We start from the raw sequence: 27,460 nt of genomic DNA, 5'->3' as shown, positions 1-27,460 counted from the left end.
GGCCAGATGGGATACATCCAAAGATACTAATAGAACTTAAAGAGGTGCTGGCAGCACCATTGACAGAATTATTCAACCAGTCATTAGCTACAGGAGTAATTCTAGAGGACTGGAAAAGAGAGAACGTAGTCCCACTGCACAAAAGTGGAAGCAAGGGAGAGGCAAACAACTACAGACCAGTGAGACTTACATAAGTAGTAGGAAAATTGATGGAAGTACTCTAAAAAGAAAGAGTTGTAGATTATCTTAAATCCACCAATTTACAGGATCCCAAACAGCATGGATTCACTGGGGGTAGATCGTGTCAAACAAGTCTTATTGACTTTTTTAACTGTGTGACTAAAGTGATTGATAAAGGTGGTGGCATGGCTATAGCTTATCTAGACTTTAGTAAGGCTTTTGACACTGTTCCATATCACAGACTGCTAAATAAACTTGAAAGCTTGGGATTCAATACTAGGATTATTGAATGGATAAGATATTGGTTGCAGGATAGAAATCAGAGAGTTGTAGTAAATGGAGTGCATTCACAGGAGGGAAATGTTACCAGTGGAGTACCCCAAGATCTGTACTTGGACCAGTGCTTTTTAAAATCTTTATTGGTGACATTGCAAATGGCATTAAAGGGAAAGTATGCCTTTTTGCAGATGACACAAAGGTATGCAACAAGGTAGATACACCAGGTGGGGTAAAACAAATGATTGAGGATCTAGGTAGACTAGAGCACAGGTTCTCAAACTCGGTCCTCAGGACCCCACACAGTGCATGTTTTGCAGGTCTCCTCACAGAATCACAAGTGAAATAATTAGCTCCACCTGTGGACCTTTTAAAATGTGTCAGAGAGTAATTAATACACCTGTGCACTTTCTGGGTTACCTGCAAAACATGCACTGTGTGGGGTCCTGAGGACCGAGTTTGAGAACCACTGGACTAGAGGAATGGTCAAGAGTGTGGCAATTACAGTTTAATGCGAAAAAATGCAAAATCATACACTTGGGTCTCAAAAATCCAAAGGCTAAATATAGTATTAATGGCAGTATACTGGAAACTACTAAGGAGGAAAGGGATCTAGGAGTCACTCTTTCAGGTGACTTAAAGGCAGGTAAGCAATGTAACAAAGCAATGAGGAAGGCTAGTCAGATGCTTGGCTGCATTGGGAGAAGAATCAGCAGCAAAAAGAAAGAAGTAATAATGCCACTGTATAGGTCATTGGTACGGCCTCATCTACAATACTGTATTCAATTCTGGAGGCCATATCTTCAAAAGGATATTAATACATTAGAGACTGTACAAAGGAGGGCAACTAAAATGGTGCATGGCCTAAATACGGCCGTACCAAACCCTGTATTTCTTGTGATTTTAGTATCCAGGGTTTTGTTTCCAGAAGCTAAAATGAAAAGCAATAATGATAAACTTTCTTTTAGATGATAAACTGATATGGGCAATGTTTCTATTTATTGTTTCATTTGTAATGTTATTACAGCTTATTATATACAGTAGGACTGTTATGGGAGCACCAATGCTTTCACTTTATCTTCTCAGCCTGTCCAGCACGTTTACAAAATAAAGTCTGGTTCTGCATGGTATTTAGCAAACCCTTTAGTGGAAGGGTGACCTCTTTTGCAAATACAGACTCAGTGCACCACTATAATAGAGGTGGTTCTAGATTTTGTGTTTTTGGGGGCCATTCCCAGCACCCTCAGATATGACCCAGCTCAACTGTCACTGAAAATGATATTTATTTGCAGAGTCTATAAATTGTTTGCTTTCAGCAATGAAAGGGACAAGGAAAAAAAAACAGGTAATATAGCATTATTACATACGTGAATACTATACAACACCCGGCCCTTTTTATTTCTTGCTGTTCACATTTTGTGTTGTTATTTTAAGGAAATCTCTGTGAGCTTATTTATTCTGTTGGACAAACACTATATAGTATAGTGATTCCATTGATTAAACTTCAAAAATATAAAAGCTTGTTTGGACGTTGCCTAGCAAACCACTGCTTGCTGAACAATACCATATCTCCACACATTCCAGTCACAACTATGCCCCCTCTTCCTTAAAGGGAACACGGTTGCGCGGTGTTTTGGCCAAACTACTCCCCTAGAGCTGACCTTGCACTTCTAAGCCCTAGACCATGGGTCTTCAACCTGCGGCTCTCCAACTGCTGTGGAACTACATATCCTAGCATGTCCTGCCACAGTTTTGGTATTCAAGCATGCTAAAACTAAGGCAGTGCATGCTGGGTTTTGTAGTTCCACAGCAGCTGGAAGGCCGCAGGGTTGAATACTCATTCCCTAAGACCATGGATCTTCAACCTGCGGCCCTCCAGCTACTATTAAGGTATGCTAAAACTGAGGCAGTGCATGCTGGGATGTGTAGTTCCACAACAGCTGGAGGGCCACAGGTTGAAGACCCATGCCCTAGACTGTCCTCAATCGCTCCCTGTAATAAAATACCACTGTATCCATAGTAGTACGCTTGGCACCCATTCACCGCTGCTCTGAATCATTTTGGCATTCAGGACAAAACAATAGACTCTAGACCAGTGGTCAGTGAACAGGGGTAAATTACCTCAAATTGGGTAAAAATGAAATTCCTGGGGGTAATGGACAGTCGCGCTGCCGAGACACAGCCCCGTCCAGCACCGGCCGGCTCGCGATGTGACATGCTGATGTCACACCGCGCTCCCTCCTGCCTGCCCTGCTCTGTGCTCCTGGCCACCCTGTGCTGTGTTCCTGGCCACGGTGTGACGTGCTGACGTCACACTGCGCTCCCTCACGCCCGCCCGTCCTGCGCTGTCCTGTCCTCCTGCCCGCGGCTCGCCAACCCACACACAGAACTTGAAGTGTTCTGTGGCTGACCACTGACGGAGTTCCGCAGGATCAGACAGTGGTCCACATAACAGCGGGAAATTCCCACTGACATTACTGAGGTGAGGATGTGACCATCTCTCTCCTAAAAGTCGCGTGTCCCCCCCTTCCCCCCTCATCCATCTTTCTTACATTCATTCTGGTGTTTTGGGGAGAAAGTGTTAATTAGCCCATTCATTGGCAACAAATAATTGGCAAAAAAAATACTTATATTTCTCTATCGTCCTTGTGGATGCTGGGGTTCCTGAAAGGACCATGGGGAATAGCGGCTCCGCAGGAGACAGGGCACAAAAAGTAAAGCTTTCCGATCAGGTGGTGTGCACTGGCTCCTCCCCCTATGACCCTCCTCCAGACTCCAGTTAGATTTTTGTGCCCGGCCGAGAAGGGTGCAATCTAGGTGGCTCTCCTAAAGAGCTGCTTAGAGAAAGTTTAGCTTAGGTTTTTTATTTTACAGTGAGTCCTGCTGGCAACAGGATCACTGCAACGAGGGACTTAGGGGAGAAGGAGTGAACTCACCTGCGTGCAGGATGGATTGGCTTCTTGGCTACTGGACATCAGCTCCAGAGGGACGATCACAGGTACAGCCTGGATGGTCACCGGAGCCGCGCCGCCGGCCCCCTTGCAGATGCTGAAGTAAGAAGAGGTCCAGAATCGGCGGCTGAAGACTCCTGCAGTCTTCTAAAGGTAGCGCACAGCACTGCAGCTGTGCGCCATTTTCCTCTCAGCACACTTCACACGGCAGTCACTGAGGGTGCAGGGCGCTGGGAGGGGGGCGCCCTGGGAGGCAAATGAAAACCTTTTTTGGCGAAAAATACCTCACATATAGCCCCCAGAGGCTATATGGAGATATTTAACCCCTGCCAAGATTCACTAAATAGCGGGAGACGAGCCCGCCGAAAAAGGGGCGGGGCCTATCTCCTCAGCACACAGCGCCATTTTCTCTCACAGAAAGCCTGGAGAGAAGGCTCCCAGGCTCTCCCCTGCACTGCACTACAGAAACAGGGTTAAAACAGAGAGGGGGGGCACTGATTTTGGCGATATTGAGATATATATAAAGATGCTATAAGGGAAAACACTTATATAAGGTTGTCCCTATATAATTATAGCGTTTTGATGTGTGCTGGCAAACTCTCCCTCTGTCTCCCCAAAGGGCTAGTGTGGGTCCTGTCCTCTGTCAGAGCATTCCCGGTGTGTGTGCTGTGTGTCGGTACGTGTGTGTCGACATGTATGAGGACGATGTTGGTGAGGAGGCGGAGAAATTGCCTGTAATGGTGATGTCACTCTCTAGGGAGTCGACACCGGAATGGATGGCTTATTTAGGGAATTACGTGAGAATGTCAACACGCTGCAAGGTCGGTTGACGACGTGAGACGGCCGACAAACTATTAGTACCGGTCCAGGCGTCTCAGAAACACCGTCAGGGGCGTTAAAAACGCCCATTTACCTCAGTCGGTCGACACAGACACAGACACGGACACTGAATCCAGTGTCGACGGTGAATAAACAAACGTATTTCTCATTAGGGCCACACGTTAAGGGCAATGAAGGAGGTGTTGCATATTTCTGATACTACAAGTACCACAAAAAAGGGTATTATGTGGGAGTGAAAAAACTACCTGTAGTTTTTCCTGAATCAGATAAAATAAAATGAAGTGTGTGATGATGCGTGGGGTTACCCCGATAGCAAATATTGGCGTTATACCCTTTCCCGCCAGAAATTAGGGCGCGTTGGGAAACACCCCTTAGGGTGATAAGGCGCTCACACGCTTATCAAGTGGCGTTACCGTCTCCAGATACGGCCGCCCTCAAGGAGCCAGCTGATAGGAAGCTGGAAAGATATCCTAAAAAGTATATACACACATACGGTGGTTATACTGCGACCAGCGATCGCCATCAGCCTGGAGATGCAGTGCTGGGTTGGCTTGGTCGGATTCCCTTACTGAAAATATTTTATTCATATAGAGCATTTAATAGGATGCATTCTATATATATGTACGTGAGATGCACAGAGGGATATTTGCTCTCTGGCATCAAGATAAGTACGTTGTCCATATCACCCAGAAGATGTCATGGACACGACAGTGGTCAGGTGATACAGATCCCATACGGCACATGGAAGTATTGCCGTATAAAGGGAAGGAGTTAGTTGGGGTCGGTCCATCGGACCTGGGGACCACGGCAACAGCTGGGAAATCCAACCTTTTTACCCCAAGTTACATCTCAGCTGAAAAAGACACCGTCTTTTCAGCCTCAATCCTTCCTTTCCCATGAGGGCATGCAGGCAAAAGGCCAGTCATATCTGCCCAGACATAGAGGTAAGGGACGTAGACTGCAGCAGGCAGCCCCTTCCCAGGAAAAGAAGCCCTCCACCGCGTCTGCCAAGTCCTCAGCATGACGCTGGGGCCGTGCAAGCGGACTCAAGGTGGGGGGGTAGTCTCAAGAGTCTCAGCGCGCAGTGGGATCACTCGCAGGTTGACCCCTAGATAGTACAAGTATTATCCCAGGGGTACAGATTGGAGAGTCGAGACATCTTCTCCTCGCAGGTTTCTGAAGTCTGCTTTACCAACGGCTCCCTCCGACAGGGAGGCAGCATTGGAAACAATTCACAAGCTGTATATCCAGCAGGTGATAATCAAAGTACCCCTCCTACAACAAGGAAAAGGGTATTATTTTTCCACACTATATTGTGGTACTGAAGCCAGACGGCTTGGTGAGACATAGTCTAAACTGAAATCTTTGAACACTTACATAAAAGGTTCAAATCGAGATGGAGTCACTCAGAGCAGTGATAGCGAACCGGAAAGAAGGGGACTATATGGTGTCCCTGGACATCAAGGATTACCTCCATGTCCAAATTTGCCCTTCTCAACAAGGGTACCTCTGGTTCGTGGTACAGAACTGTCAATATCAGTTTCAGACGATGCCGTTTGAATTATCCACGGCACCCCGGGCCTTTTACCAAGGTAATGGCCGAAAAGATGTTTCTTCAGAGAAAAAAAAACCTTGTCCCACAAGGTTCTATACTATCCCCCATGCTTTTTGCAGTATACATGCTCCCATTGGGCGAAATAATCAGGCGCCATGGCCTGGTCTACCACTGCTATGCAGATGATACACAACTGTACTTGTCCTTTGCTCCGGGCACTGATAACCCAGTAGCAACCCTGAATGGCTGTCTAGCTGAACTACAGGAGTGGATGAGCGCCAGTTGGCTGCGACTGAACCCGGATAAAACAGAGGTCCTTATAATACGACCGCAACATCAAAGGACAAGACTGCAGCATAGCCAACCAACTGGACTTACACTCGGGGATTCAGAATTACAGACCAGTGATCATGTGCGGAATCTTGGCGTTGTCCTGGATGATGGCTTGACACTTAAACATCAGATATCAGCCACAATCAAATCCTCATTCTTTCACCTGAGGAACATAGCCAGAATCAAGCACCTAATTCCCTCAGATGATATGCCAAAAGTCATACATGCATTTGTATCATCTCGATTAGACTACTGTAATGCCCTCTACCTTGGTCTACCAGCAAAAGAATTGCAACGCTTACAGCTGGTGCAAAACACAGCTGCCAGGCTGTTAACCAAACAGCCCCGTTCCAGCCACATAACACCCATCCTCTACTCCCTTCACTGGCTGCCTGTAAGATGGCGAATCCTCTTCAAGATTGGCTTACTGAGTTTCAAAGCATTACATGACCAAGGCCCAAGGTACCTGAAACAGCTTCTGATCCCATACTGCCCCACTCGATTACTGCGATCTGTAGATGAAGGACTTTTAGCAGTACCTAGAATCTACCGTAATTCATCTGGGGGTCGAGCTTTTAGTCATGCGGCTCCGACTCTATGGAACTCACTTCCCAGCACAGTGCGAGAGGCCCCAACTATAGAATCCTTCAAAAGTAGACTCAAGACTTTCCTGTTTACTCAAGCATTTCCATAGTGTCTCTTTTAGTATCTTCATGCTTCTGTATTTTATGAAAAATGTACTTCATTATTTTTCTGTACTATATTATGCTGTGTATCTGTTAAGCGCCTTGAGTCCTATTGGAGAAAGAGCGCTATATAAATAAAATTATTATTATTATTATTATCTAAATTATCCCTTACTTGGACGATATCCTGAAAAGGGCAAGTTCCAGAGAACAGTTGGAGGTCGGAAGAGCACTATCTAAAGTAGTTCTACGACAGCACGACTGGATTCTAAATATTCCAAGAATCGCAGCTGTTTTCCGACGATACGTCTGCTGTTCCTAGGAATGATTCTGGGCATAGTCCAGAAAAAGGTGTTCCTCCGGGAGGAAAAAGCCAAGGAGTTATTCGACCTAGTCAGAAACCTCCTAAAACCAGGCCAAGTATCAGTGCATCAATGCACAGGAGTCCTGGGAAAAATGGTGGCTTCTTACGAAGCGATTCCATTCGGCAGATCTCAGGGGATTTGCAGGACGAATGGTCCGGATCGCATTTTCAGATGCATCAGCGGATAATCCTGTCTCCAAGGACAAGGGTGTCTCTTCTGTGGGGGCTGCAGAGTGCTCATCTTTTAGAGGGCAGCACACTCAGCATTCAGGACTGTGTTCTGGGGACCACGGATACCAGCCTGAGAGGCTGGGGAGTAGTCACACAGGGAAAAAATTTCCAAGGAAGTGTGGTCAAGTCTGGAGACTTCTCTCCACATGAATATACTGGAGCTAAGGGCAATTTACAATGCTCTGAGCCTAGGAAGACTCCTGCTTCAAAGTCAACCGGTGCTGATCCAGTAGGACATCATCATGGCGGTCGCCCACGTTATCAGACGGGGCGACACAAGAAGCAGGAGGGCAATGACAGCAAGGATTCTTCGCTGGGCGGAAAATCATGTGATAACACTGTCAGCAGTGTTCATTCCGGGAGTGGGCAACTGGGAAGATTTCCTCAGCATAAATAAATTCCACCCGGAAAAGTGGAAACTTAATCTGGAAGTTTCCACATGATTGTAAACCGTTGGGAAAGACCAAAGGTGGTTATGATGGCGTCCCACCGGAAGCGCCAGGTCAACAGACACTCAGGCAATAGCTGGGACGCTCTGGTAACACCGTCGGTGTACCAGTCGGTGTATGTGTTCCATCCTCTGCTTTTCATACCCAATGTATTGAAAATGATAGGAAGGAGAGGAGTAAGAACTATACTCGTGGCTCCGGTTTGGCCAAGAAGGACTTGGTTCCCGGAACTTCAAGAGATACTAAGAAGGGTCTTGATTCGGCAAGAACCGTGTCTGTTCCGGGACTTACCGCAGCTGCGTTGACGCCAAGGCGGGTGAACGCCGGATCCTAAGGGAAAGAGGCATTCCGGAAGAGGTCATCCCTACCCTGGTCAGAGCCAGGAAGGAGGTGACCGCACAACATTATCACCACTTAGGTGAAAATATGTGCCAGGGTGTGAGTCCAGGAAGGCTCCACGGAAGAATTTCAACTAGGTTAATTTCTACATTTCCTGCAAACAGGAGTGTCTATGGGTCTCAAATTGGGTCCATTAAGGTTCAAATTTCGGCCTGTTGATTTTCTTCCAGAAAGAAATTGGCTTCAGTTCCTGAAGTCCAGAAGTTGTTAAGGGAGTACTGCATATACAGCCCCTTTGATGTCTCCAGTGGCACTGGGCGATCTCAACGTAGTTTTGGGATTCCTAAAAAATCACATTGGTTTAAACAACTCAAATCTGTGGATTTGATATATCTCACATGGAAAATGACCATGCTGTTGGTCCTGGCCTCGGCCAGGCGAGTGTCAGAATTGGCGGCTTTATCTCACAAAGCCATATCTGATTGTCCATTCGGACAGAGCAAAGCTGCGGACTCGTCCCCAGTTTCTCCTTAAGGTGGTGTCAGCGTTTCACCTGAACCAGCTTATTGTGGTACCTGCGGCTACTAGGGACTTGGAGGACTCCAAGTTGCTGGATGTTATCAGGGCCCTGAAAATATAGTTTCCAGGTTGGCTGGAGTCAGGAAATCTGACTTGCTGTTTATCCTGTATGCACCCAACAATGCTGGGTGCTTCTGCTTCTAAGCAGTCGATTGCTCGTGGGATTGGTAGCACAATTCAACTTGCACATTCTGTGGCAGGCCTGCCACAGTCTGAATCTGTTAAGGCCCATTCCACAAGGAAGGTGGGCTCATCTTGGGCGGCTGCCCGAGGGGTCTCGGCATTACAACTTTGCCGAGCAGCTACGTGGTCGGGGGAGAACACGTTTGTAAAATTCTACAAATTTGATACCCTGGCAAAAGAGGACCTGGAGTTCTCTCATTCGGTGCTGCAGAGTCATCCGCACTCTCCCGCCCGTTTGGGAGCTTTGGTATAATCCCCATGGTCCTTTCAGGAACCCCAGCATCCACAAGGACGATAGAGAAAATAAGAATTTACTTACCGATAATTCTATTTCTCGGAGTCCGTAGTGGATGCTGGGCGCCCATCCCAAGTGTGGATTATCTGCAATACTTGTACATAGTTATTGCTAACTAAATCGGGTTATTGTTGTTGTGAGCCATCTTTTCAGAGGCTCCGCTGTTATCATACTGTTAACTGGGTTCAGATCACAGGTTGTACAGTGTGATTGGTGTGGCTGGTATGAGTCTTACCCGGGATTCAAAATTCCTCCCTTATTGTGTACGCTCGTCCGGGCACAGTACCTAACTGGAGTCTGGAGGAGGGTCATAGGGGGAGGAGCCAGTGCACACCACCTGATCGGAAAGCTTTACTTTTTGTGCCCTGTCTCCTGCGGAGCCGCTATTCCCCATGGTCCTTTCAGGAACCCCAGCATCCACTACGGACTCCGAGAAATAGAATTATCGGTAAGTAAATTCTTATTATATACACACACACACACACACACACACACACACACACACACACACACACACACACACACACACACACACACACACACACAGTATCTCAGAAATGCCATATAGACAGTGATAACCAGTATATATGCACAATTATATATGATTTCCTTCCTTTCAAATCAAGGGGGCAACGTCGGCATATCTAAATATATTTTGGGGTAAAAGGTAAAAAAGTTCCCTGACCCCTGCTCTAGACCAAACTACCCGAGTTGGGACAGTTGGGAGGTAATATGTAGTCGCAGGTGCACCATTAGCTGAGTGTCAGTGTCGTATGGGGAGGAGTGATGTCACAGCAATCTTGAAACACCACTAATACATTCATAACAAAACTGTAAAATTAAAGACATTTAACTTACCACAATTTAAATATATTACCAATACAAAAAAAATTATGAGTACAATATATGGGATAGAAGAGACGTCTTTAAACAAATTAAGTTTTCATAAGTATCATAAGGGGTGGTCTTCAGTTTGCCGGCGGCCGGGCTCCAGACGACCAGCATACCGGCACCAGAATCCCGTCCGCCGGCATACCAACAGCTTTTCTCCCTCTTGGGGGTCCACGACCCCCCTGGAGGGAGAATAGCTCATTTGCGCTCGCCCAGCTGTCAGTATGCCAGCGGTCGGGATTCCGGATGCTGGCCACAGGGAGCGCGACCACCGGCATAACATACTACACCCATTATAAGAATGTTCCTTCTGTATATTAACTTAAAGAGGAGATAAATAGCAAATGGCACGATATAGAATGTTTTCTCAATTCTTTTCCCTGCTATTCAGCAATAGATTTCTCAGGGACATTTGTTGCGCTCACCGCTGTCCCTTAGAGTCCCCGCAGGCAGGGGCAGAATATCACCCAGTTACAGAGACCGATTAGACATGATCCCCCATCCTTGCAGTTTTCAGCTGAATTAAGTCAGTTTTTCCTCTTTCTTTTATTTTCCTGCTACCTGAATAGCAGAAAATGTTTAAAGTGCTTTAAAGAGCAATGGCTTGCGCTCTACAATGAGATATTGTATAAGCAAGGTATTAATGGAGAAGATAATTGCGTTCTCTCCTCCGTTAACTATTTGCTAAATAACGGGAATACTTAACGAATGTTGGAAACGCTTGTTTCCGCATGATTTCAGTAGAGATTTGCTTGCTGAATAGAGCCAATAATGGGGGTAATTCCAAGTTGATCGCAGCAGGAAATTTTTTAGCAGTTGGGCAAAACCATGTGCACTGCAGGGGGGGGGGGGGGCAGATGTAACATGTGCAGAGAGAGTTAGATTTGGGTGTGGTGTGTTCAATCTGCAATCTAAATTGCAGTGTAAAAATAAAGCAGCCAGTATTTACCCTGCACAGAAACAAAATAACCCACCCAAATCTAACTCTCTCTGCACATGTTATATCTGCCTCCCCTGCAGTGCACATGGTTTTGCCCAACTGCTAAAAAATTTCCTGCTGCGATCAACTTGGAATTACCCCCAATGTTACTTATCAAACTGCAAGCAATAGCATCTATACATACACTCAGGCTTGGACTGGCCCACAGGGGTACAGGGGAAACCACCGGTGGGCCCTACTGCCTGGGGCCCACCTTCTGCTCTAAAGATCAGGTTCCAGACTGTGCACTTGAATTATACATATGTTACCTGATACTGGACTATGGTGTGTTTTCTACAGAGCATTGCTGTTATTAATCTGTTATTAATCTCATAGGCAAACGCAGTGGGGGTTTCCGGTTGCCCAGAAACCCCCCTACTCTTGGAATGTGGCTCAAATTATGACAACAATAGCAATGGTATATAATACGATTACTAGAGCGGCCACCACATCATACACTTTAAGGGACCTAGCAGAGCTGCTGCACAGGCCCAGTGGTAGCAGCTTCTTCTACCAAGTTTGCTGTGTGTGTGGATCTGAGTTTTCATGCAGTACACTGGACCAGAGAGTAGCTACCAGGGAGAAGAGACAGGAGCCTTACCATGAGGTGGGAGAATGTGTGCTTAGAAAATGCAGTACTGGTTCTATTATATTTGTGTATATATTTATTATGGTATGTTTAACCTTTTACCGACCACTTATCTTATTATATTATTTAAATGGTTTATACAGCCTGTATGTACCCTAGACCATGGTCTCTCAAACTTGGTCCTCAGGACCCCACACAGTTCATGTTTCCCAGGTCACCAGGCAGGTGCACTGTGTCTCATCAACTGTCACATTTTAAAAAAAATCCACAGGTGTCCTGGAAAATGAACTGTGTGGGGTCCTGGGGACAGAGTTTAAGAACCTATGCCCTAGACCATCTATAGTGTTAAATATTAATACTGTGTATTCCATACATTGCCCAGTGTATAAAAAGACCAATGTTATAGGTCAAGGGTCATTACTAGGTTCCTATACTGCTTCCCCAGACTCATGCACTTGCTCCAATGTTCCACAGAGTGGGAGATTGTGGACTGTATTTAGAAACCCCCCTTTAGAAATCCTGCGTTTGCCACTGAATCTGGTACATTATCATGCATGCAGCAGCTGAATTTACTGTATATATTAATGAAGGGGCCCAGACGTTGCACTCTGTAATGGATAGTCAAACCAATGAGGTAGCAGGCCACACCCCCTCTGCGGACTGGCCACTCCCCTAAACATGGGCCCCTACCACTGCATACCCCCGGTGGGCCTTACATGCCCCAGTCCGACACTGCATACACTGCATGACAGAAATTAATTTTCTACTGACTGATCAATACTACAATCTGGAGGCTGCCGTGGGTAAAACGTGACTCAGTGTGTAGTACTGACACATTGCATGGTACTTATGCTTTTATTGGAAAGCCTGAGATTGTACTAGGCAGCCAAGCACAAATGCTGTACGTTACAAGTAACGGCACAAGTGTAGCCATGTATTGCATAAGCTGATTACAGCAGAGAACAGAATGATGCCTAAGAGATGATTTCTCCTATTATGCTATTGTCCTAAATAAGCCAAGTAAAAGAAAAATATTTCTCACACAAAACCCTATATTATGTGTATGTAAAATTTAAATCCTAGCCAAATTAGAAAGAAAAAAAGGTAATGCTGTGACTGATTTGTCACAACTGGACTTGCCATTTAATGTGGTATGGTGAGATTCCCCACTCACGGAGTTATTATTTATGAGGAGACAATTTCATAATGTGACAGATGGATGATTTATGAGGAGACACTTTCATAATGTGACAAAAGCTGTGCCCAATACATACAGTATATATTTGTTGCATGTCACTATACGTTTATTTGTATCCTGATCCCCTCACGTCCTGTATAAATAAAGGATAATAAATAAAAGCAGGGGTTTGGGGTGCTGTCACAGAACTCTAAGGTGCAGTGAATAATAATTGTGTTACTAAGGAACTCTTGGCATCAGGAAAGTAGACACTGCAGCGCACATAACAGGATAAAATAATAGGGCTGCATAAGGTTATAAAGTTACCACATTTTATATCTAGCTGCTGGAGGGAGCTTCAAATATCTGACACACTATACTCCATAACATACATTACAAAGATAATCGTAGAACAGAGCTTCCCAAACGCGGTCCTCGAAGCACCCCAACAGTCCAGGTTTTAGGTATATCCATGGCTCAGCACAGATGGTTAAATCAAATTGACTGAGATACTAATAAAGTCACCTGTGGCCAAGCATGGATACATTTAAAACCTGGACCATTGGGTTGCCTTCAGGACCACGTTTGGGAACCTGTCATAAAATGTTTTTAGGGATTTATAGTAAAAGTAAAAAAGGTACCATTCCCTCATCAATAGTATGGCCATGCAAATCTGTTAATAACTTATAGCCCTGGGGGCTTCTTGCTCAGCTACTACCTCTGCTCGATTTCAACAAATACACCTGTATATACTGCATCGAATATATGTTACTCCCACTCGATTGTCTAAAATGGGAGGGAGTGGTGACTCCAGTTGCCCGAAGTGTGCCTCCTTGGATGGCACCTACTCTGGACCTGCCCTGTGGTGAATGCCTTTTGGCAACCTGTCATAAGGGTTATAATTTCTACAGGTATATCATCTGATATTCTTACCCCCACTGTCTGTATTCTTGCAGTGATTGACGAGGACGTGATGGATGTATATTCTAGACGATATATTTTTAACTTATGCGCACTAGCAAAGGTTCTGAGAGCACGCTTATGGGTGGCATGAACGGGCCCCACTGTTAATAATTGGATACCTCTGGTGACTTCAACTGTAACGCATGAGAAATTTGTGTACATATCTAGAAAAGCCCCTGATAAATTTTAGAAGATATGGGATAGGTGGCTTTCTTCCCCGTACAGTCAGACCCTCTCAATATCTGCATTAGAATACTGTTTGGTCTCTGTGTCTGATATCTTAATTACTAAATGACACTACTATGTGCGACCTCATCGTACTTTTGGGATAGGATATACTCTGTAGTACTGTCTTTGTATCGTCTGTGCTTCAGTGGAAAGAGCTTGTTTGTTAAGAATATGCTCACACTGGGTTGTTGGATTTTTCTTTAAATAATTGTTCATGCACACATGATATGGTTTGGATATTCCCTAGAAATACAGCATGCATATTTTCTTTTGTCTGTTTGTACTTCTGAAAAATCAAATAAAAATGTATTGAATTAAAAAAAATAATCTGTTAGTACAGGTTGAGTATCCCTTATCCAAAATGCTTGGGACCAGAGGTATTTTGGATATGGGATTTTTCCGTATTTTGGAATAATTGCATCCCATAATGAGATATCATGGTGATGGGACCTAAATCTAAGCACAGAATGCATTTATGTTTCATATACACCTTATACACACAGCCTGAAGGTAATTTTAGCCAATATTTTTTATAACTTTGTGCATTAAACAAAGTGTGTCTACATTCACACAATAAATTTGTGTTTCATATACACCTTATACACAGCCTGGGGGTCATTTAATACAATATTTTTAATAACGTTGTGTATTAAACAAAGTTTGTGTACATTGAGCCATCAAAAAAACACAGATTTCACTATCTCACTCTTACTCAAAAAAGTCAGTATTTCGGAATATTTGGATATGGGATACTCAACCTGTAACTAGTTATTTTATTGGCCACTGTAACCCAGCTAACAAACACCTTTAACACAGCTAGCAAATGTAAGTGATGTGTGAAACAAAAGCCCCAGGCAAATAATATGATAAATAAGATAACAGAAACAAAACTAGTTTCAAAAGTTTATTCCCAAATATCTATGAGAAAACATACAATAATTTTTTGACCAGACATTTGGAAAATTGGATCTCAGGTCTTCTCAAGATCTTCACAGTGTCATTATAGAAGGCTCTTTAATCATACAACATTTTATGGCCGTTAATTGTAAAAACCATTCTTCTCAAATTAGATCGAAATGAGGCATTGACCAATAAGATGAGGCTTGAGGAAGGCTCGATAATGAAGGTGAACAACTTTCCAAAGATACAGGACGAGATCCAGGGAACATATGGATAAAGGCTTTGCTATCGGCAAGTAAACATCTAGCAACTTAGCCAAAAAGCACAAAACTATTTAAAAAAAAAAATATATAAAACTAAATCCTTCTTGTTAAAATCTTCTACAAAAGTGGGTTAAATGGGTGGCAGATCCAGCTGCTTCTTCATAATACAAAAGTGTCTTGTTCAGAGCACGTGTTCAAGGTCAGTAGTTTGCCATTAACCGGGCATCGCTTAGATTGCATAACACTGAATATAGCACAAATTAACGTAATCCATGCAGACAATCAAATCCCTTTGCACTGCAGCGAGATCACAAAGTCATCGACATTTAACTGGTCCATTCACCAGCGGCAACATTATCTGTCCACCAGTGACATAAAGGGGATCCACTGATTCCTGGACCTGCACTCTGCACAGTAGTTGAAGACCTCATCCAAACTGGAACATTTCCAGGGATTGTTGTGTGGATTCTGCAAAAAGGAGGAAACAGAACATGAGGGAAGTCTAGAAGGAAATCTCTGTAGCATGGGCAAAACTGTAAATGGTCATACATAGAGAATAAAAAGGTCGTCATTTACAGGAAATCTTTCCTGATAATTTTCCCATAAAACTTCAGAAGAAAACTACTAAGGTCTGCATTATTTTTTAAGTGTATTCCACTCCATATAGATGTACTAAATAAGCCAGCAAAATAGAGTGATTGTTCATTAGAAATTGGCCAATGGGGCAATAATAAGAATTTACTTACCGATAATTCTATTTCTCGGAGTCCGTAGTGGATGCTGGGGTTCCTGAAAGGACCATGGGGAATAGCGGCTCCGCAGGAGACAGGGCACAAAAAAGTAAAGCTTTACTAGGTCAGGTGGTGTGCACTGGCTCCTCCCCCTATGACCCTCCTCCAGACTCCAGTTAGGTACTGTGCCCGGACGAGCATACACAATAAGGGAGGCATTTTGAATCCCGGGTAAGACTCATACCAGCCACACCAATCACACCGTACAACTTGTGATCTAAACCCAGTTAACAGTATGACAACAGAAAGGGCCTCTTAAAGATGGCTCCTTAACAATAACCCGAATTAGTTAACAATAACTATGTACAAGTATTGCAGATAATCCGCACTTGGGATGGGCGCCCAGCATCCACTACGGACTCCGAGAAATAGAATTATCGGTAAGTAAATTCTTATTTTCTCTATCGTCCTAAGTGGATGCTGGGGTTCCTGAAAGGACCATGGGGATTATACCAAAGCTCCCAAACGGGCGGGAGAGTGCGGATGACTCTGCAGCACCGAATGAGAGAACTCCAGGTCCTCCTTTGCCAGGGTATCAAATTTGTAAAATTTTACAAACGTGTTCTCCCCCGACCACGTAGCTGCTCGGCAGAGTTGTAATGCCGAGACCCCTCGGGCAGCCGCCCAAGATGAGCCCACCTTCCTTGTGGAGTGGGCTTTTACAGTTTTAGGCTGTGGCAGGCCTGCCACAGAATGTGCAAGTTGAATTGTGTTACAAATCCAACGAGCAATCGACTGCTTAGAAGCAGGTGCGCCCAACTTGTTGGGTGCATACAATATAAACAGCGAGTCAGATTTTCTGACTCCAGCCGTCCTTGCAATGTATATTTTTAAGGCTCTGACAACGTCCAACAACTTGGAGTCCTCCAAGTCGCTAGTGGCCGCAGGCACCACAATAGGTTGGTTCAGATGAAATGCTGATACCACTTTAGGGAGAAAATGCGGACGAGTCCGCAGTTCTGCCCTATCCGAATGGAAGATTAGATAAGGACTTTTATAAGATAAAGCCGCCAATTCAGATACTCTCCTGGCAGAGGCCAGGGCTAGTAACATAGTCACTTTCAATGTGAGATATTTCAAATCCACCTTTTTCAATGGTTCAAACCCATGGGATTTGAGGAAATCTAAAACTACATTTAGATCCCACGGTGCCACCGGAGGCACCACAGGAGGCTGTATATGCAGTACTCCCTTGACAAAAGTCTGGACCTCAGGGACAGAGGCCAATTCTTTTTGGAAGAATATTGACAGGGCCGAAATTTGAACTTTAATGGATCCCAATTTGAGACCCATAGATAATCCTGATTGCAGGAAATGTAGGAAACGACCCAGTTGGAATTCCTCCGTCGGAACCCTCCGATCCTCGCACCACGCTACATATTTTCGCCAAATGCGGTGATAATGTTTCACGGTGACTTCCTTCCGTGCCTTAATCAAGGTAGGAATGACTTCTTCTGGAATGCCTTTCCCTTTTAGGATCTGGCGTTCAACCGCCATGCCGTCAAACGCAGCCGCGGTAAGTCTTGAAAAAGACAGGGACCCTGCTGTAGCAGGTCCCTTCTCAGAGGTAGAGGCCACGGTTCGTCCGTGAGCATCTCTTGAAGTTCCGGATACCAAGTCCTTCTCGGCCAATCCGGAACCACTAGTATTGTTCTTACTCTTCTTTTCCGTATGATCTTCAATACCTTTGGTATGAGCGGCAGAGGAGGAAACACATACACTGACTGGTACACCCAAGGAGTTACCAGTGCGTCCACAGCTATTGCCTGTGGATCTCTTGACCTGGCGCAATATTTGTCCAGTTTCTTGTTGAGGCGAGACGCCATCATGTCTACAATTGGTCTTTCCCAACGGTCTATTAACATGTTGAAGACTTCTGGATGTAGACCCCACTCTCCCGGATGAAGATCGTGTCTGCTGAGGAAGTCTGCTTCCCAGTTGTCCACGCCCGGGATGAACACTGCTGACAGTGCTATCACGTGATTCTCCGCCCAGCGAAGAATCTTGGCAGCTTCTGCCATTGCACTCCTGCTTCTTGTGCCGCCCTGCCTGTTTACATGGGCGACCGCCGTGATGTTGTCCGACTGAATCAACACCGGCTTACCTTGCAGGAGAAGTTCCGCCTGGCTTAGAGCATTGTAGATTGCTCTTAGTTCCAGAATGTTTATGTGAAGAGACTTTTCCAGACTCGTCCATACTCCCTGGAAGTTTCTTCCTTGTGTGACTGCTCCCCAGCCTCTCAGGCTGGCGTCCGTGGTCACCAGGATCCAATCCTGAATGCCGAATCTGCGGCCTTCTAATAGGTGAGCCTTCTGCAACCACCACAGAAGTGACACCCTTGTCTTTGGTGACAGGGTTATTCGCAGGTGCATCTGCAGATGCGACCCTGACCATTTGTCCAACAGATCCCTTTGGAATATTCTTGCATGGAATCTGCCGAATGGAATTGCTTCGTAAGAAGCCACCATTTTTCCCAGGACTCTTGTGCATTGATGTACTGACACTTTTCCTGGTTTTAGGAGGTTCCTGACCAGATCGGATAACTCCTTGGCTTTTTCCTCTGGAAGGAAAACCTTTTTCTGAACCGTGTCCAGAATCATTCCTAGGAACAGCAGACGAGTTGTCGGGATTAAATGGGATTTTGGAATATTCAGAATCCACCCGTGTTGTCTTAGCACCTCTTGAGATAGTGCTAAAGCTGTCTCCAGCTGTTCTCTGGACCTTGCCCTTATTAGGAGATCGTCCAAGTATGGGATAACTAATACGCCTTTTCTTCGAAGAAGAATCATCATCTCGGCCATTACCTTGGTAAAGACCCGAGGCGCCGTGGACAATCCGAACGGCAGCGTCTGAAACTGATAGTGACAGTTTTGAACAATGAACCTGAGGTACCCCTGGTGTGCGGGGTAAATCGGAACGTGTAGATACGCATCCTTGATGTCCAAGGATACCATAAAGTCCCCTTCTTCCAGGTTCGCTATCACTGCTCTGAGTGACTCCATCTTGAACTTGAACTTTTTTATGTAGAGGTTCAAGGACTTCAGATTTAGAATAGGCCTTACCGAGCCATCCGGCTTCGGTACCACAAATAGAGTGGAATAATACCCCTTTCCTTGTTGTAATAGGGGTACTTTGACTATCACCTGCTGAGCGTACAGCTTGTGAATGGCTTCCAACACCCTCTCCCTTTCGGAAGAGACGGTTGGTAAGGCAGACTTCAGGAAACGATGAGGAGGATCAGTCTCTAATTCCAACCTGTACCCCTGAGATATTATCTGCAGGATCCAGGGGTCTACCTGCGAGTGAGCCCACTGCGCGCTGTAATTTTTGAGACGGCCCCCCACTGTCCCCGAGTCCGCTTGAGAGGCCCCAGCGTCATGCTGAGGTTTTTGCAGGAGCCGGGGAGGGCTTCTGTTCCTGGGAAGGAGCTGCCTGTTGGTGTCTCTTCCCTCTTCCTCTGCCTCGTGGCAGGTACGACAAGCCCTTTGCTCTCTTATTTTTGTAGGAGCGAAAAGGCTGCGGTTGAAAGGTCGGTGCCTTTCTCTGTTGGGGAGTGACTTGAGGTAAAAAAGTGGATTTCCCGGCAGTAGCCGTGGCCACCAAGTCTGATAGACCAACTCCAAATAACTCCTCCCCTTTATACGGCAAAACCTCCATGTGACGTTTTGAATCCGCATCGCCTGTCCACTGTCGTGTCCATAAGGCTCTTCTGGCTGAAATGGACATAGCACTCACCCGAGATGCCAGTGTGCAAATATCCCTCTGTGCATCACGCATATAGATAAATGCATCCTTTATTTGTTCTAACGACAGTAAAACATTGTCCCTATCTAGGGTATCAATATTTTCAATCAGGGATTCTGACCAAACTACTCCAGCACTGCACATCCAGGCAGTTGCTATAGCTGGTCGTAGTATAACACCTGCATGTGTGTATATATTCTTTTGAATAACTTCCATCTTTCTATCTGATGGATCCTTAAGTGCGGCCGTCTCAGGAGAGGGTAACGCCACTTGTTTGGATAAGCGTGTGAGCGCCTTGTCCACCTTAGGGGGTGTTTCCCAGCGCGCCCTAACCTCTGGCGGGAAAGGGTATAATGCCAATAACTTTTTTTGAAATTATCAACTTTTTATCAGGAGCAACCCACGCTTCATCACACACGTCATTTAATTCTTCTGATTCAGGAAAAACTGTTTGTAGTTTTTTCACACCATACATAATACCCTGTTTTACGGTATCTGTAGTATCAGCTAAATGTAACGTCTCCTTCATTGCCAAAATCATATAACGTGTGGCCCTACTGGAAAATACGTTTGAATTTCTACCGTCGTCACTGGAATCAGTGCCCGTGTCTGGGTCTGTGTCGACCGACTGAGGCAAAGGGCGTTTTACAGCCCCTGACGGTGTTTGAGGCGCCTGGACAGGCATTAATTGATTGTCCGGCCGCCTCATGTCCTCAACTGACTGTTTAAGGGAAGATAAACCATCACGTAATTCCACAAATAAAGGCATCCATTCTGGTGTCGACCCCCTGGGGGGTGACATCTGCATATTTGGCAATTGCTCCGCCTCCACACCAATATCGTCCTCATACATGTCGACACCACGTACCGACACACACCGCAAACTCACAGGGAATGCTCTAATGAAGACAGGACCCACTAGCCCTTTTGGGGAGACAGAGGGAGAGTCTGCCAGCACACACCACAAAGCGCTATATATACAAGGGATATCCTTATATTAAGTGCTCCCTTATAGCTGCTTTAATATATATATATATAGCCATTAATGTGCCCCCCCTCTCTGTTTTACCCTGTTTCTGTAGTGCAGTGCAGGGGAGAGACCTGGGAGCCGTTCTGACCAGCGGAGCTGTGACAGAAAATGGCGCCGTGTGCTGAGGAGATAGGCCCCGCCCCTTTTTCGGCGGGTTCTTCTCCCGCTATTTTTCCAGTCAGGCAGGGGTTAAATATCTCCATATAGCCCCTATGGGCTATATGTGAGGTATTTTTAGCCTTGTATAAGGTTTATATTTGCCTCTCAGAGCGCCCCCCCCCAGCGCTCTGCACCCTCAGTGACTGCCCAGTGAAGTGTGCTGAGAGGAAAATGGCGCACAGCTGCAGTGCTGTGCGCTACCTTATGAAGACTGAGGAGTCTTCAGCCGCCGGTTTCCGGACCTCTTCACGCTTCAGCATCTGCAAGGGGGTCGGCGGCGCGGCTCCGGGACCGGACTCCACGGCTGGGCCTGTGTTCGATCCCTCTGGAGCTAATGGTGTCCAGTAGCCAAGCAGCAAATCCACTCTGCATGCAGGTGAGTTTACTACTTTCCCCCTAAGTCCCACGTTGCAGTGATCCTGTTGCCAGCAGGACTCACTGTAAAGAAAAAAACCTAAACTAAACTTTCTCTAAGCAGCTCTTTAGGAGAGCCACCTAGATTGCACCCTTCTCGTTCGGGCACAAAATCTAACTGGAGTCTGGAGGAGGGTCATAGGGGGAGGAGCCAGTGCACACCACCTGACCTAGTAAAGCTTTACTTTTTTGTGCCCTGTCTCCTGCGGAGCCGCTATTCCCCATGGTCCTTTCAGGAACCCCAGCATCCACTTAGGACGATAGAGAAAAGGGTTTTATTTGTAACATCCAGGAAACACAACTCATATGCTACAATAGTAATTGCATAACAAACATATAGCAAGACAAATGTCCAGGAATGAAACTTACCGAAACGAGGATACAATGCAAGTCCATAGGTTCCGAACTTGGCTCGCTCTGACTCTGAATGATCTCCGACAGGCGTTGTAGGCCAGAGACTCGCAGAATGTTGATGTCATTGTCACAGCAGAAGGCTTGTATCAGTGTGAAGTGGATGCTTAATGCCACATTGTCTGCATGTTCGGGATCTGCTGCGAGAAGACACAGTACCACACTGTCAGGATCTCTGAGAGAAGACAAACAAACATAATCGTTGAAAATCAAAATATGTTATGTTAAATTGGTATTCGAACCCTTTAGAAAGGACCGTCAATTGAAAAATCTATATACATGCAAATCCATGAAAACAGACTTCTTACTCCAGGTAACAGCAAGTTCTAGTCACTAATAGGTTGAGTCTCATATCCAAAACGCCTAAATACAGAATATTTTGAGCGCTACTGAGATTGTGACACCTTTGCTTTCTGATGGCTCAATGTACACAAACTTTGTATCATGCACAACATTACTACAAATATTGTGGAAAATGACCTTCAGACTACATGTAGAAGGTGTATGTGAAACATGAACGAATTCTGTGTTTAGCCTTGGATCCTATCCCCAATATATTTCATTATGATATGCACATATTCCAAACTATAAAGCAATTAGATACCCAAAATACTTCTGGTCCCAAGCATTTCAGATATGGGAGAATCAACTTATATTTCTAAAAAAAAAATAAAAAAAAAATCACTCACTACAGTATAAATGAATGGCCTTATCTAGAGACGGGATAAGTACGATTTACCGGCAGACAGGACGCCGTCTGTCATGATCCCATCCGCCAGAACGCCGGCAGCGGGGCGAGCGCTAGAAAGCCCCTTGCGGGCACGGTGGCTCACTGCGCTCGCGACAGGCTATATTCTCCTTCTATGGGTGTCGCGGACACTTACAGAGGGAGAATAGCCTGTGTCGCTGGTATTCTGGCGGCGCATTTCACCGTGCATCAGGATTCCGGCGTCAGTATTGTGATCACCAGGATCCCGACAGCTTCCCCTAGAGACATGTACAAAACTAGCCCATTTCACTGTGATCACTGCTCTTTTCTCTTATTAATAGGGTAAGTTCAAGGTATAGTGGGAAGAAAGAATGTAGCCACACAGACTACTACATCAGCAGTTTGGAATAGATGTTTAAAAAATAAATAAATCTGATTTTAAACAATAAATAAAAAATGATGAAGCTACTTCTGGGTTGGGGACTAAAGTTTTTCAAATCTGTCTACATTGCCCATTCATTGCTCTGCCTGCAGATCCAGTACATGCAGCATTTATAACTACACTATGCAGTCGTCATGGAAGAGAGAACATCATAAGAAGAACCAGGTGAGACTTACTTATCCATAAGCTTGGCGGATTCATACACCCCCACAGTCAGGGAGTCCCGTCTCTGGGCTGCATCCAGCACCTGCTCCAGGGCTGAGGCGACAGGATGCATCCTGCAGACAGAGAGAGAGAGGGGGCAGCAGGTGAGTGACAGGCGGAGAGAGCAGGTGTACTACACTAGACACACACCGGGAGAGGGCAGGGACAGGGCTACAGTACACAGGGGCTGGGGTCAGGTGCGGCTCCATAAGCCATAGGGGTTTGTTACTGGCACCGAGCTCAGCATGAGAGCGGACACCGGGTACCAGCAGCTAGGGCTCCGGGGTGAGTAGAGGCAGCGGTGCGGGCACAGGCGCTGATGCCGGGGACACATCACTTACTCTTCCTCGTGGTTGTCACAGGTCTCGTTATCCTCCAGTGTCATAGTGCAATAAGGCGCTGACAGCAGAGAGCGGAAATACCCCAGCGCGCCCGGTGATAATAATCCAATACAGCCAGGCAGATCCCCGTACGTGTCCCCTGCGCCTCCAGTCACATCAATGACGATCTGCAGTCAGCACAGAGCTGGCGTCTCCGCTCCTTATATGTCCTGTGTGGAGGGGGCGGGGCTGGGGATTACCCATTTCCCGATTGGCCCGCAGTCTGTTTCCCGTATACAGTATGAGAGAGATGCTGCTGCTGGCTGTACGGGCGGAGGATGCTCCTGGTGTCTGTGCCTGTGATTAATCATTACTCCCTACCCAGGGTCGCTATCAGGCGAGCATCCTCCGCCCGTACAGCCAGCGGCCAGCAGCAGCATCTCTCTCATACTGTATACGGGAAACAGACTGCGGGCCAATCGGGAAATGGGTAATCCCCAGCCCCGCCCCCTCCACACAGGACATATAAGGAGCGGAGACGCCAGCTCTGTGCTGACTGCAGATCGTCATTGATGTGACTGGAGGCGCAGGGGACACGTACAGGGATCTGCCTGGCTGTATTGGATTATTATCACCGGGCGCGCTGGGGTATTTCCGCTCTCTGCTGTCAGCGCCTTATTGCACTATGACACTGGAGGATAACGAGACCTGTGACAACCACGAGGAAGAGTAAGTGATGTGTCCCCGGCATCAGCGCCTGTGCCCGCACCGCTGCCTCTACTCACCCCGGAGCCCTAGCTGCTGGTACCCGGTGTCCGCTCTCATGCTGAGCTCCGTGCCAGTAACAAACCCCTATGGCTTATGGAGCCGCACCTGACCCCAGCCCCTGTGTACTGTAGCCCTGTCCCTGCCCTCTCCCGGTGTGTGTCTAGTGTAGTACACCTGCTCTCTCCGCCTGTCACTCACCTGCTGCCCCCTCTCTCTCTCTGTCTGCAGGATGCATCCTGTCGCCTCAGCCCTGGAGCAGGTGCTGGATGCAGCCCAGAGACGGGACTCCCTGACTGTGGGGGTGTATGAATCCGCCAAGCTTATGGATAAGTAAGTCTCACCTGGTTCTTCTTATGATGTTCTCTCTTCCATGACCACTGCATAGTGTAGTTATAAATGCTGCATGTACTGGATCTGCAGGCAGAGTAATGAATGGGCAATGTAGACAGATTTGAAAAACTTTAGTCCCCAACCCAGAAGTAGCTTCATCATTTTTTATTTGTTGTTTAAAATCAGATTTATTTATTTTTTAAACATCTATTCCAAACTGCTGATGTAGTAGTCTGTGTGGCTACATTCTTTCTTCCCACTATACCTTGAACTTACCCTATTAATAAGAGAAAAGAGCAGTGATCACAGTGAAATGGGCTAGTTTTGTACGTGTCTCTAGGGGAAGCTGTCGGGATCCTGGTGATCACAATACTGACGCCGGAATCCTGATGCACTTTGAAATGCGCCGCCAGAATACCAGCGACACAGGCTATTCTCCCTCTGTAAGTGTCCGCGACACCCATAGAAGGAGAATATAGCCTGTCGCGAGCGCAGTGAGCCACCGTGCCCGCAAGGGGCTTTCTAGCGCTCGCCCCGCTGCCTGCATTCTGGCAGGAGGGATCCCGCTGTTGGGATCATGACAGATGGCATCCTGTCTGCCGGTAAATCGTACTTATCCAGTCTCTAGATAAGGCCATTCATTTATACTGTAGTGAGATTTTTTTTTTTGATTTTTTTTTTAGAAATATAAGTTGATTCTCCCATATCTGAAATGCTTGGGACCAGAAGTATTTTGGGTATCTAATTGCTTTATAGTTTGCAATATGTGCATATCATAATGAGATATATTGGGGATAGGATCCAAGGCTAAACACCGAATTCGTTCACGTTTCGCATACACCTTCTACATGTAGTCTGAAGGTCATTTTCCACAATATTTGTAGTAATGTTGTGCATGATACAAAGTTTGTGTACATTGAGCCATCAGAAAGCAAAGGTGTCACAATCTCAGTAGCGCTCAAAATATTCTGTATTTAGGCGTTTTGGATATGAGACTCTACCTATTAGTGAGAAGTCTGTTTTCATGGATTTGCATGTATATAGATTTTTCAATTGACTGTCCTTTCTAAAGGGTTCGAATACCAATTTAACATAACATATTTTGATTTTTAACGATTATGTTTGTTTGTCTTCTCTCAGAGATCCTGACAGTGTGGTACTGTGTCTTCTCGCAGCAGATCCCGAACATGCAGACAATGTGGCATTAAGCATCCACTTCACACTGATACAAGCCTTCTGCTGTGACAATGACATCAACATTCTGCGAGTCTCTGGCCTACAACGCCTGTCGGAGATCATTCAGAGTCAGAGCGAGCCAAGCTCGGAACCTATGGACTTGCATTGTATCCTCGTTTCGGTAAGTTTCATTCCTGGACATTTGTCTTGCTATATTTTTGTTATGCAATTACTATTGTAGCATATGAGTTGTGTTTCCTGGATGTTACAAATAAAACCCTTATTGCCCCATTGGCCAATTTCTAATGAACAATCACACTATTTTGCTGGCTTATTAAGTACATATATATGGAGTGGAATACACTTAAAAAATAATGCAGACCTTAGTTGTTGTTGTTGTTGTTGTTGTTGTTGTTTTCTTCTGAAGTTTTATGGGAAAATTATCAGGAAAGATTTCCTGTAAATGACGACCTTTTTATTCTCTATGTATGACCATTTACAGTTTTGCCCATGCTACAGAGATTTCCTTCTAGACTTCCCTCATGTTCTGTTTCCTCCTTTTTGCAGAATCCACACAACAATCCCTGGAAATGTTCCAGTTTGGATGAGGTCTTCAACTACTGTGCAGAGTGCAGGTCCAGGAATCAGTGGATCCCCTTTATGTCACTAGTGGACAGATAATGTTGCCGCTGGTGAATGGACCAGTTAAATGTCAATGACTTTGTGATCTCGCTGCAGTGCAAAGGGATTTGATTGTCTGCATGGATTACGTTAATTTGTGCTATATTCAGTGTTATGCAATCTAAGTGATGCCCGGTTAATGGCAAACTACTGACCTTGAACACGTGCTCTGAACAAGACACTTTTGTATTATGAAGAAGCAGCTGGATCTGCCACCCATTTAACCCACTTTTGTAGAAGATTTTAACAAGAAGGATTTAGTTTTATATTTATTTTTTTTAAATAGTTTTGCGCTTTTTGGCTAAGTTGCTAGATGTTTACTTGCCGATAGCAAAGCCTTTATCCATATGTTCCCTGGATCTCGTGCTGTATCTTTGGAAAGTTGTTCACCTTCATTATCGAGCCTTCCTCAAGCCTCATCTTATTGGTCAATGCCTCATTTCGATCTAATTTGAGAAGAATGGTTTTTACAATTAACGGCCATAAAATGTTGTATGATTAAAGAGCCTTCTATAATGACACTATGAAGATCTTGAGAAGACCTGAGATCCAATTTTCCAAATGTCTGGTCAAAAAATGAATTGTATGTTTTCTCATAGATATTTGGGAATAAACTTTTGAAACTAGTTTTGTTTCTGTTATCTTATTTATCATATTATTTGCCTGGGGCTTTTGTTTCACACATCGCTTACATTTGCTAGCTGTGTTAAAGGTGTTTGTTAGCTGGGTTAAAGTGGGCAATAAAATAACTAGTTACTAACAGATTTGCACGGCCATACTATTGACGAGGAAATGGTATTTTTCTTTTTTTACTATAAATTCCTAAAAACATTCTACAATTACAAAAAGTGCTAACTTTATAACCTTATGCAGCCCTATTATTTTGTCCTGTTATGTGCGCTGCAGTGTCTACTTTCCTGATGCCAAGAGTTCCTTAGTAACACAATTATTATACACTGCACTCTACAGAGTTATGTGACCGCACCCCAGACCCCTGCTTTTATTTATTATCCTTTATTTATAAAGGGCT

At 45.4% G+C, this 27,460-nt stretch overlaps 2 protein-coding genes across 2 annotated transcripts; one reads left to right on the top strand and one right to left on the bottom strand.

The window, feature by feature from the left end:
- Nucleotides 1-14,979: 14,979 nt before the first annotated feature.
- Nucleotides 14,980-23,782, bottom strand: LOC134900991 (growth arrest and DNA damage-inducible protein GADD45 beta-like). The gene is made up of 4 exons (XM_063914281.1): nt 23,497-23,782; nt 23,128-23,229; nt 21,759-21,975; nt 14,980-15,719 (listed from the first exon to the last, which is right to left on the bottom strand). Exons 1-4 carry the CDS (start codon nt 23,538-23,540, stop codon nt 15,606-15,608), a joined length of 477 nt encoding a protein of 158 aa, XP_063770351.1. The 5' UTR covers nt 23,541-23,782; the 3' UTR covers nt 14,980-15,605.
- A 162-nt stretch (nt 23,783-23,944) lies between these two features.
- On the top strand, nt 23,945-27,056 carry LOC134900974 (growth arrest and DNA damage-inducible protein GADD45 beta-like). The gene is made up of 4 exons (XM_063914280.1): nt 23,945-24,204; nt 24,472-24,573; nt 25,714-25,930; nt 26,317-27,056. The coding sequence occupies exons 1-4, from the start codon at nt 24,161-24,163 to the stop codon at nt 26,428-26,430; spliced, it is 477 nt and encodes a 158-aa protein (XP_063770350.1). The 5' UTR covers nt 23,945-24,160; the 3' UTR covers nt 26,431-27,056.
- Nucleotides 27,057-27,460: the final 404 nt, after the last annotated feature.

Source organism: Pseudophryne corroboree, chromosome 1 (genome assembly GCF_028390025.1).
Source record: "Pseudophryne corroboree isolate aPseCor3 chromosome 1, aPseCor3.hap2, whole genome shotgun sequence".
NCBI lineage: Eukaryota > Metazoa > Chordata > Amphibia > Anura > Myobatrachidae > Pseudophryne > Pseudophryne corroboree.
The sequence above is the reverse complement of the archived record's forward strand: the minus strand, read 5'-3'. Positions and strand labels throughout refer to the sequence as shown.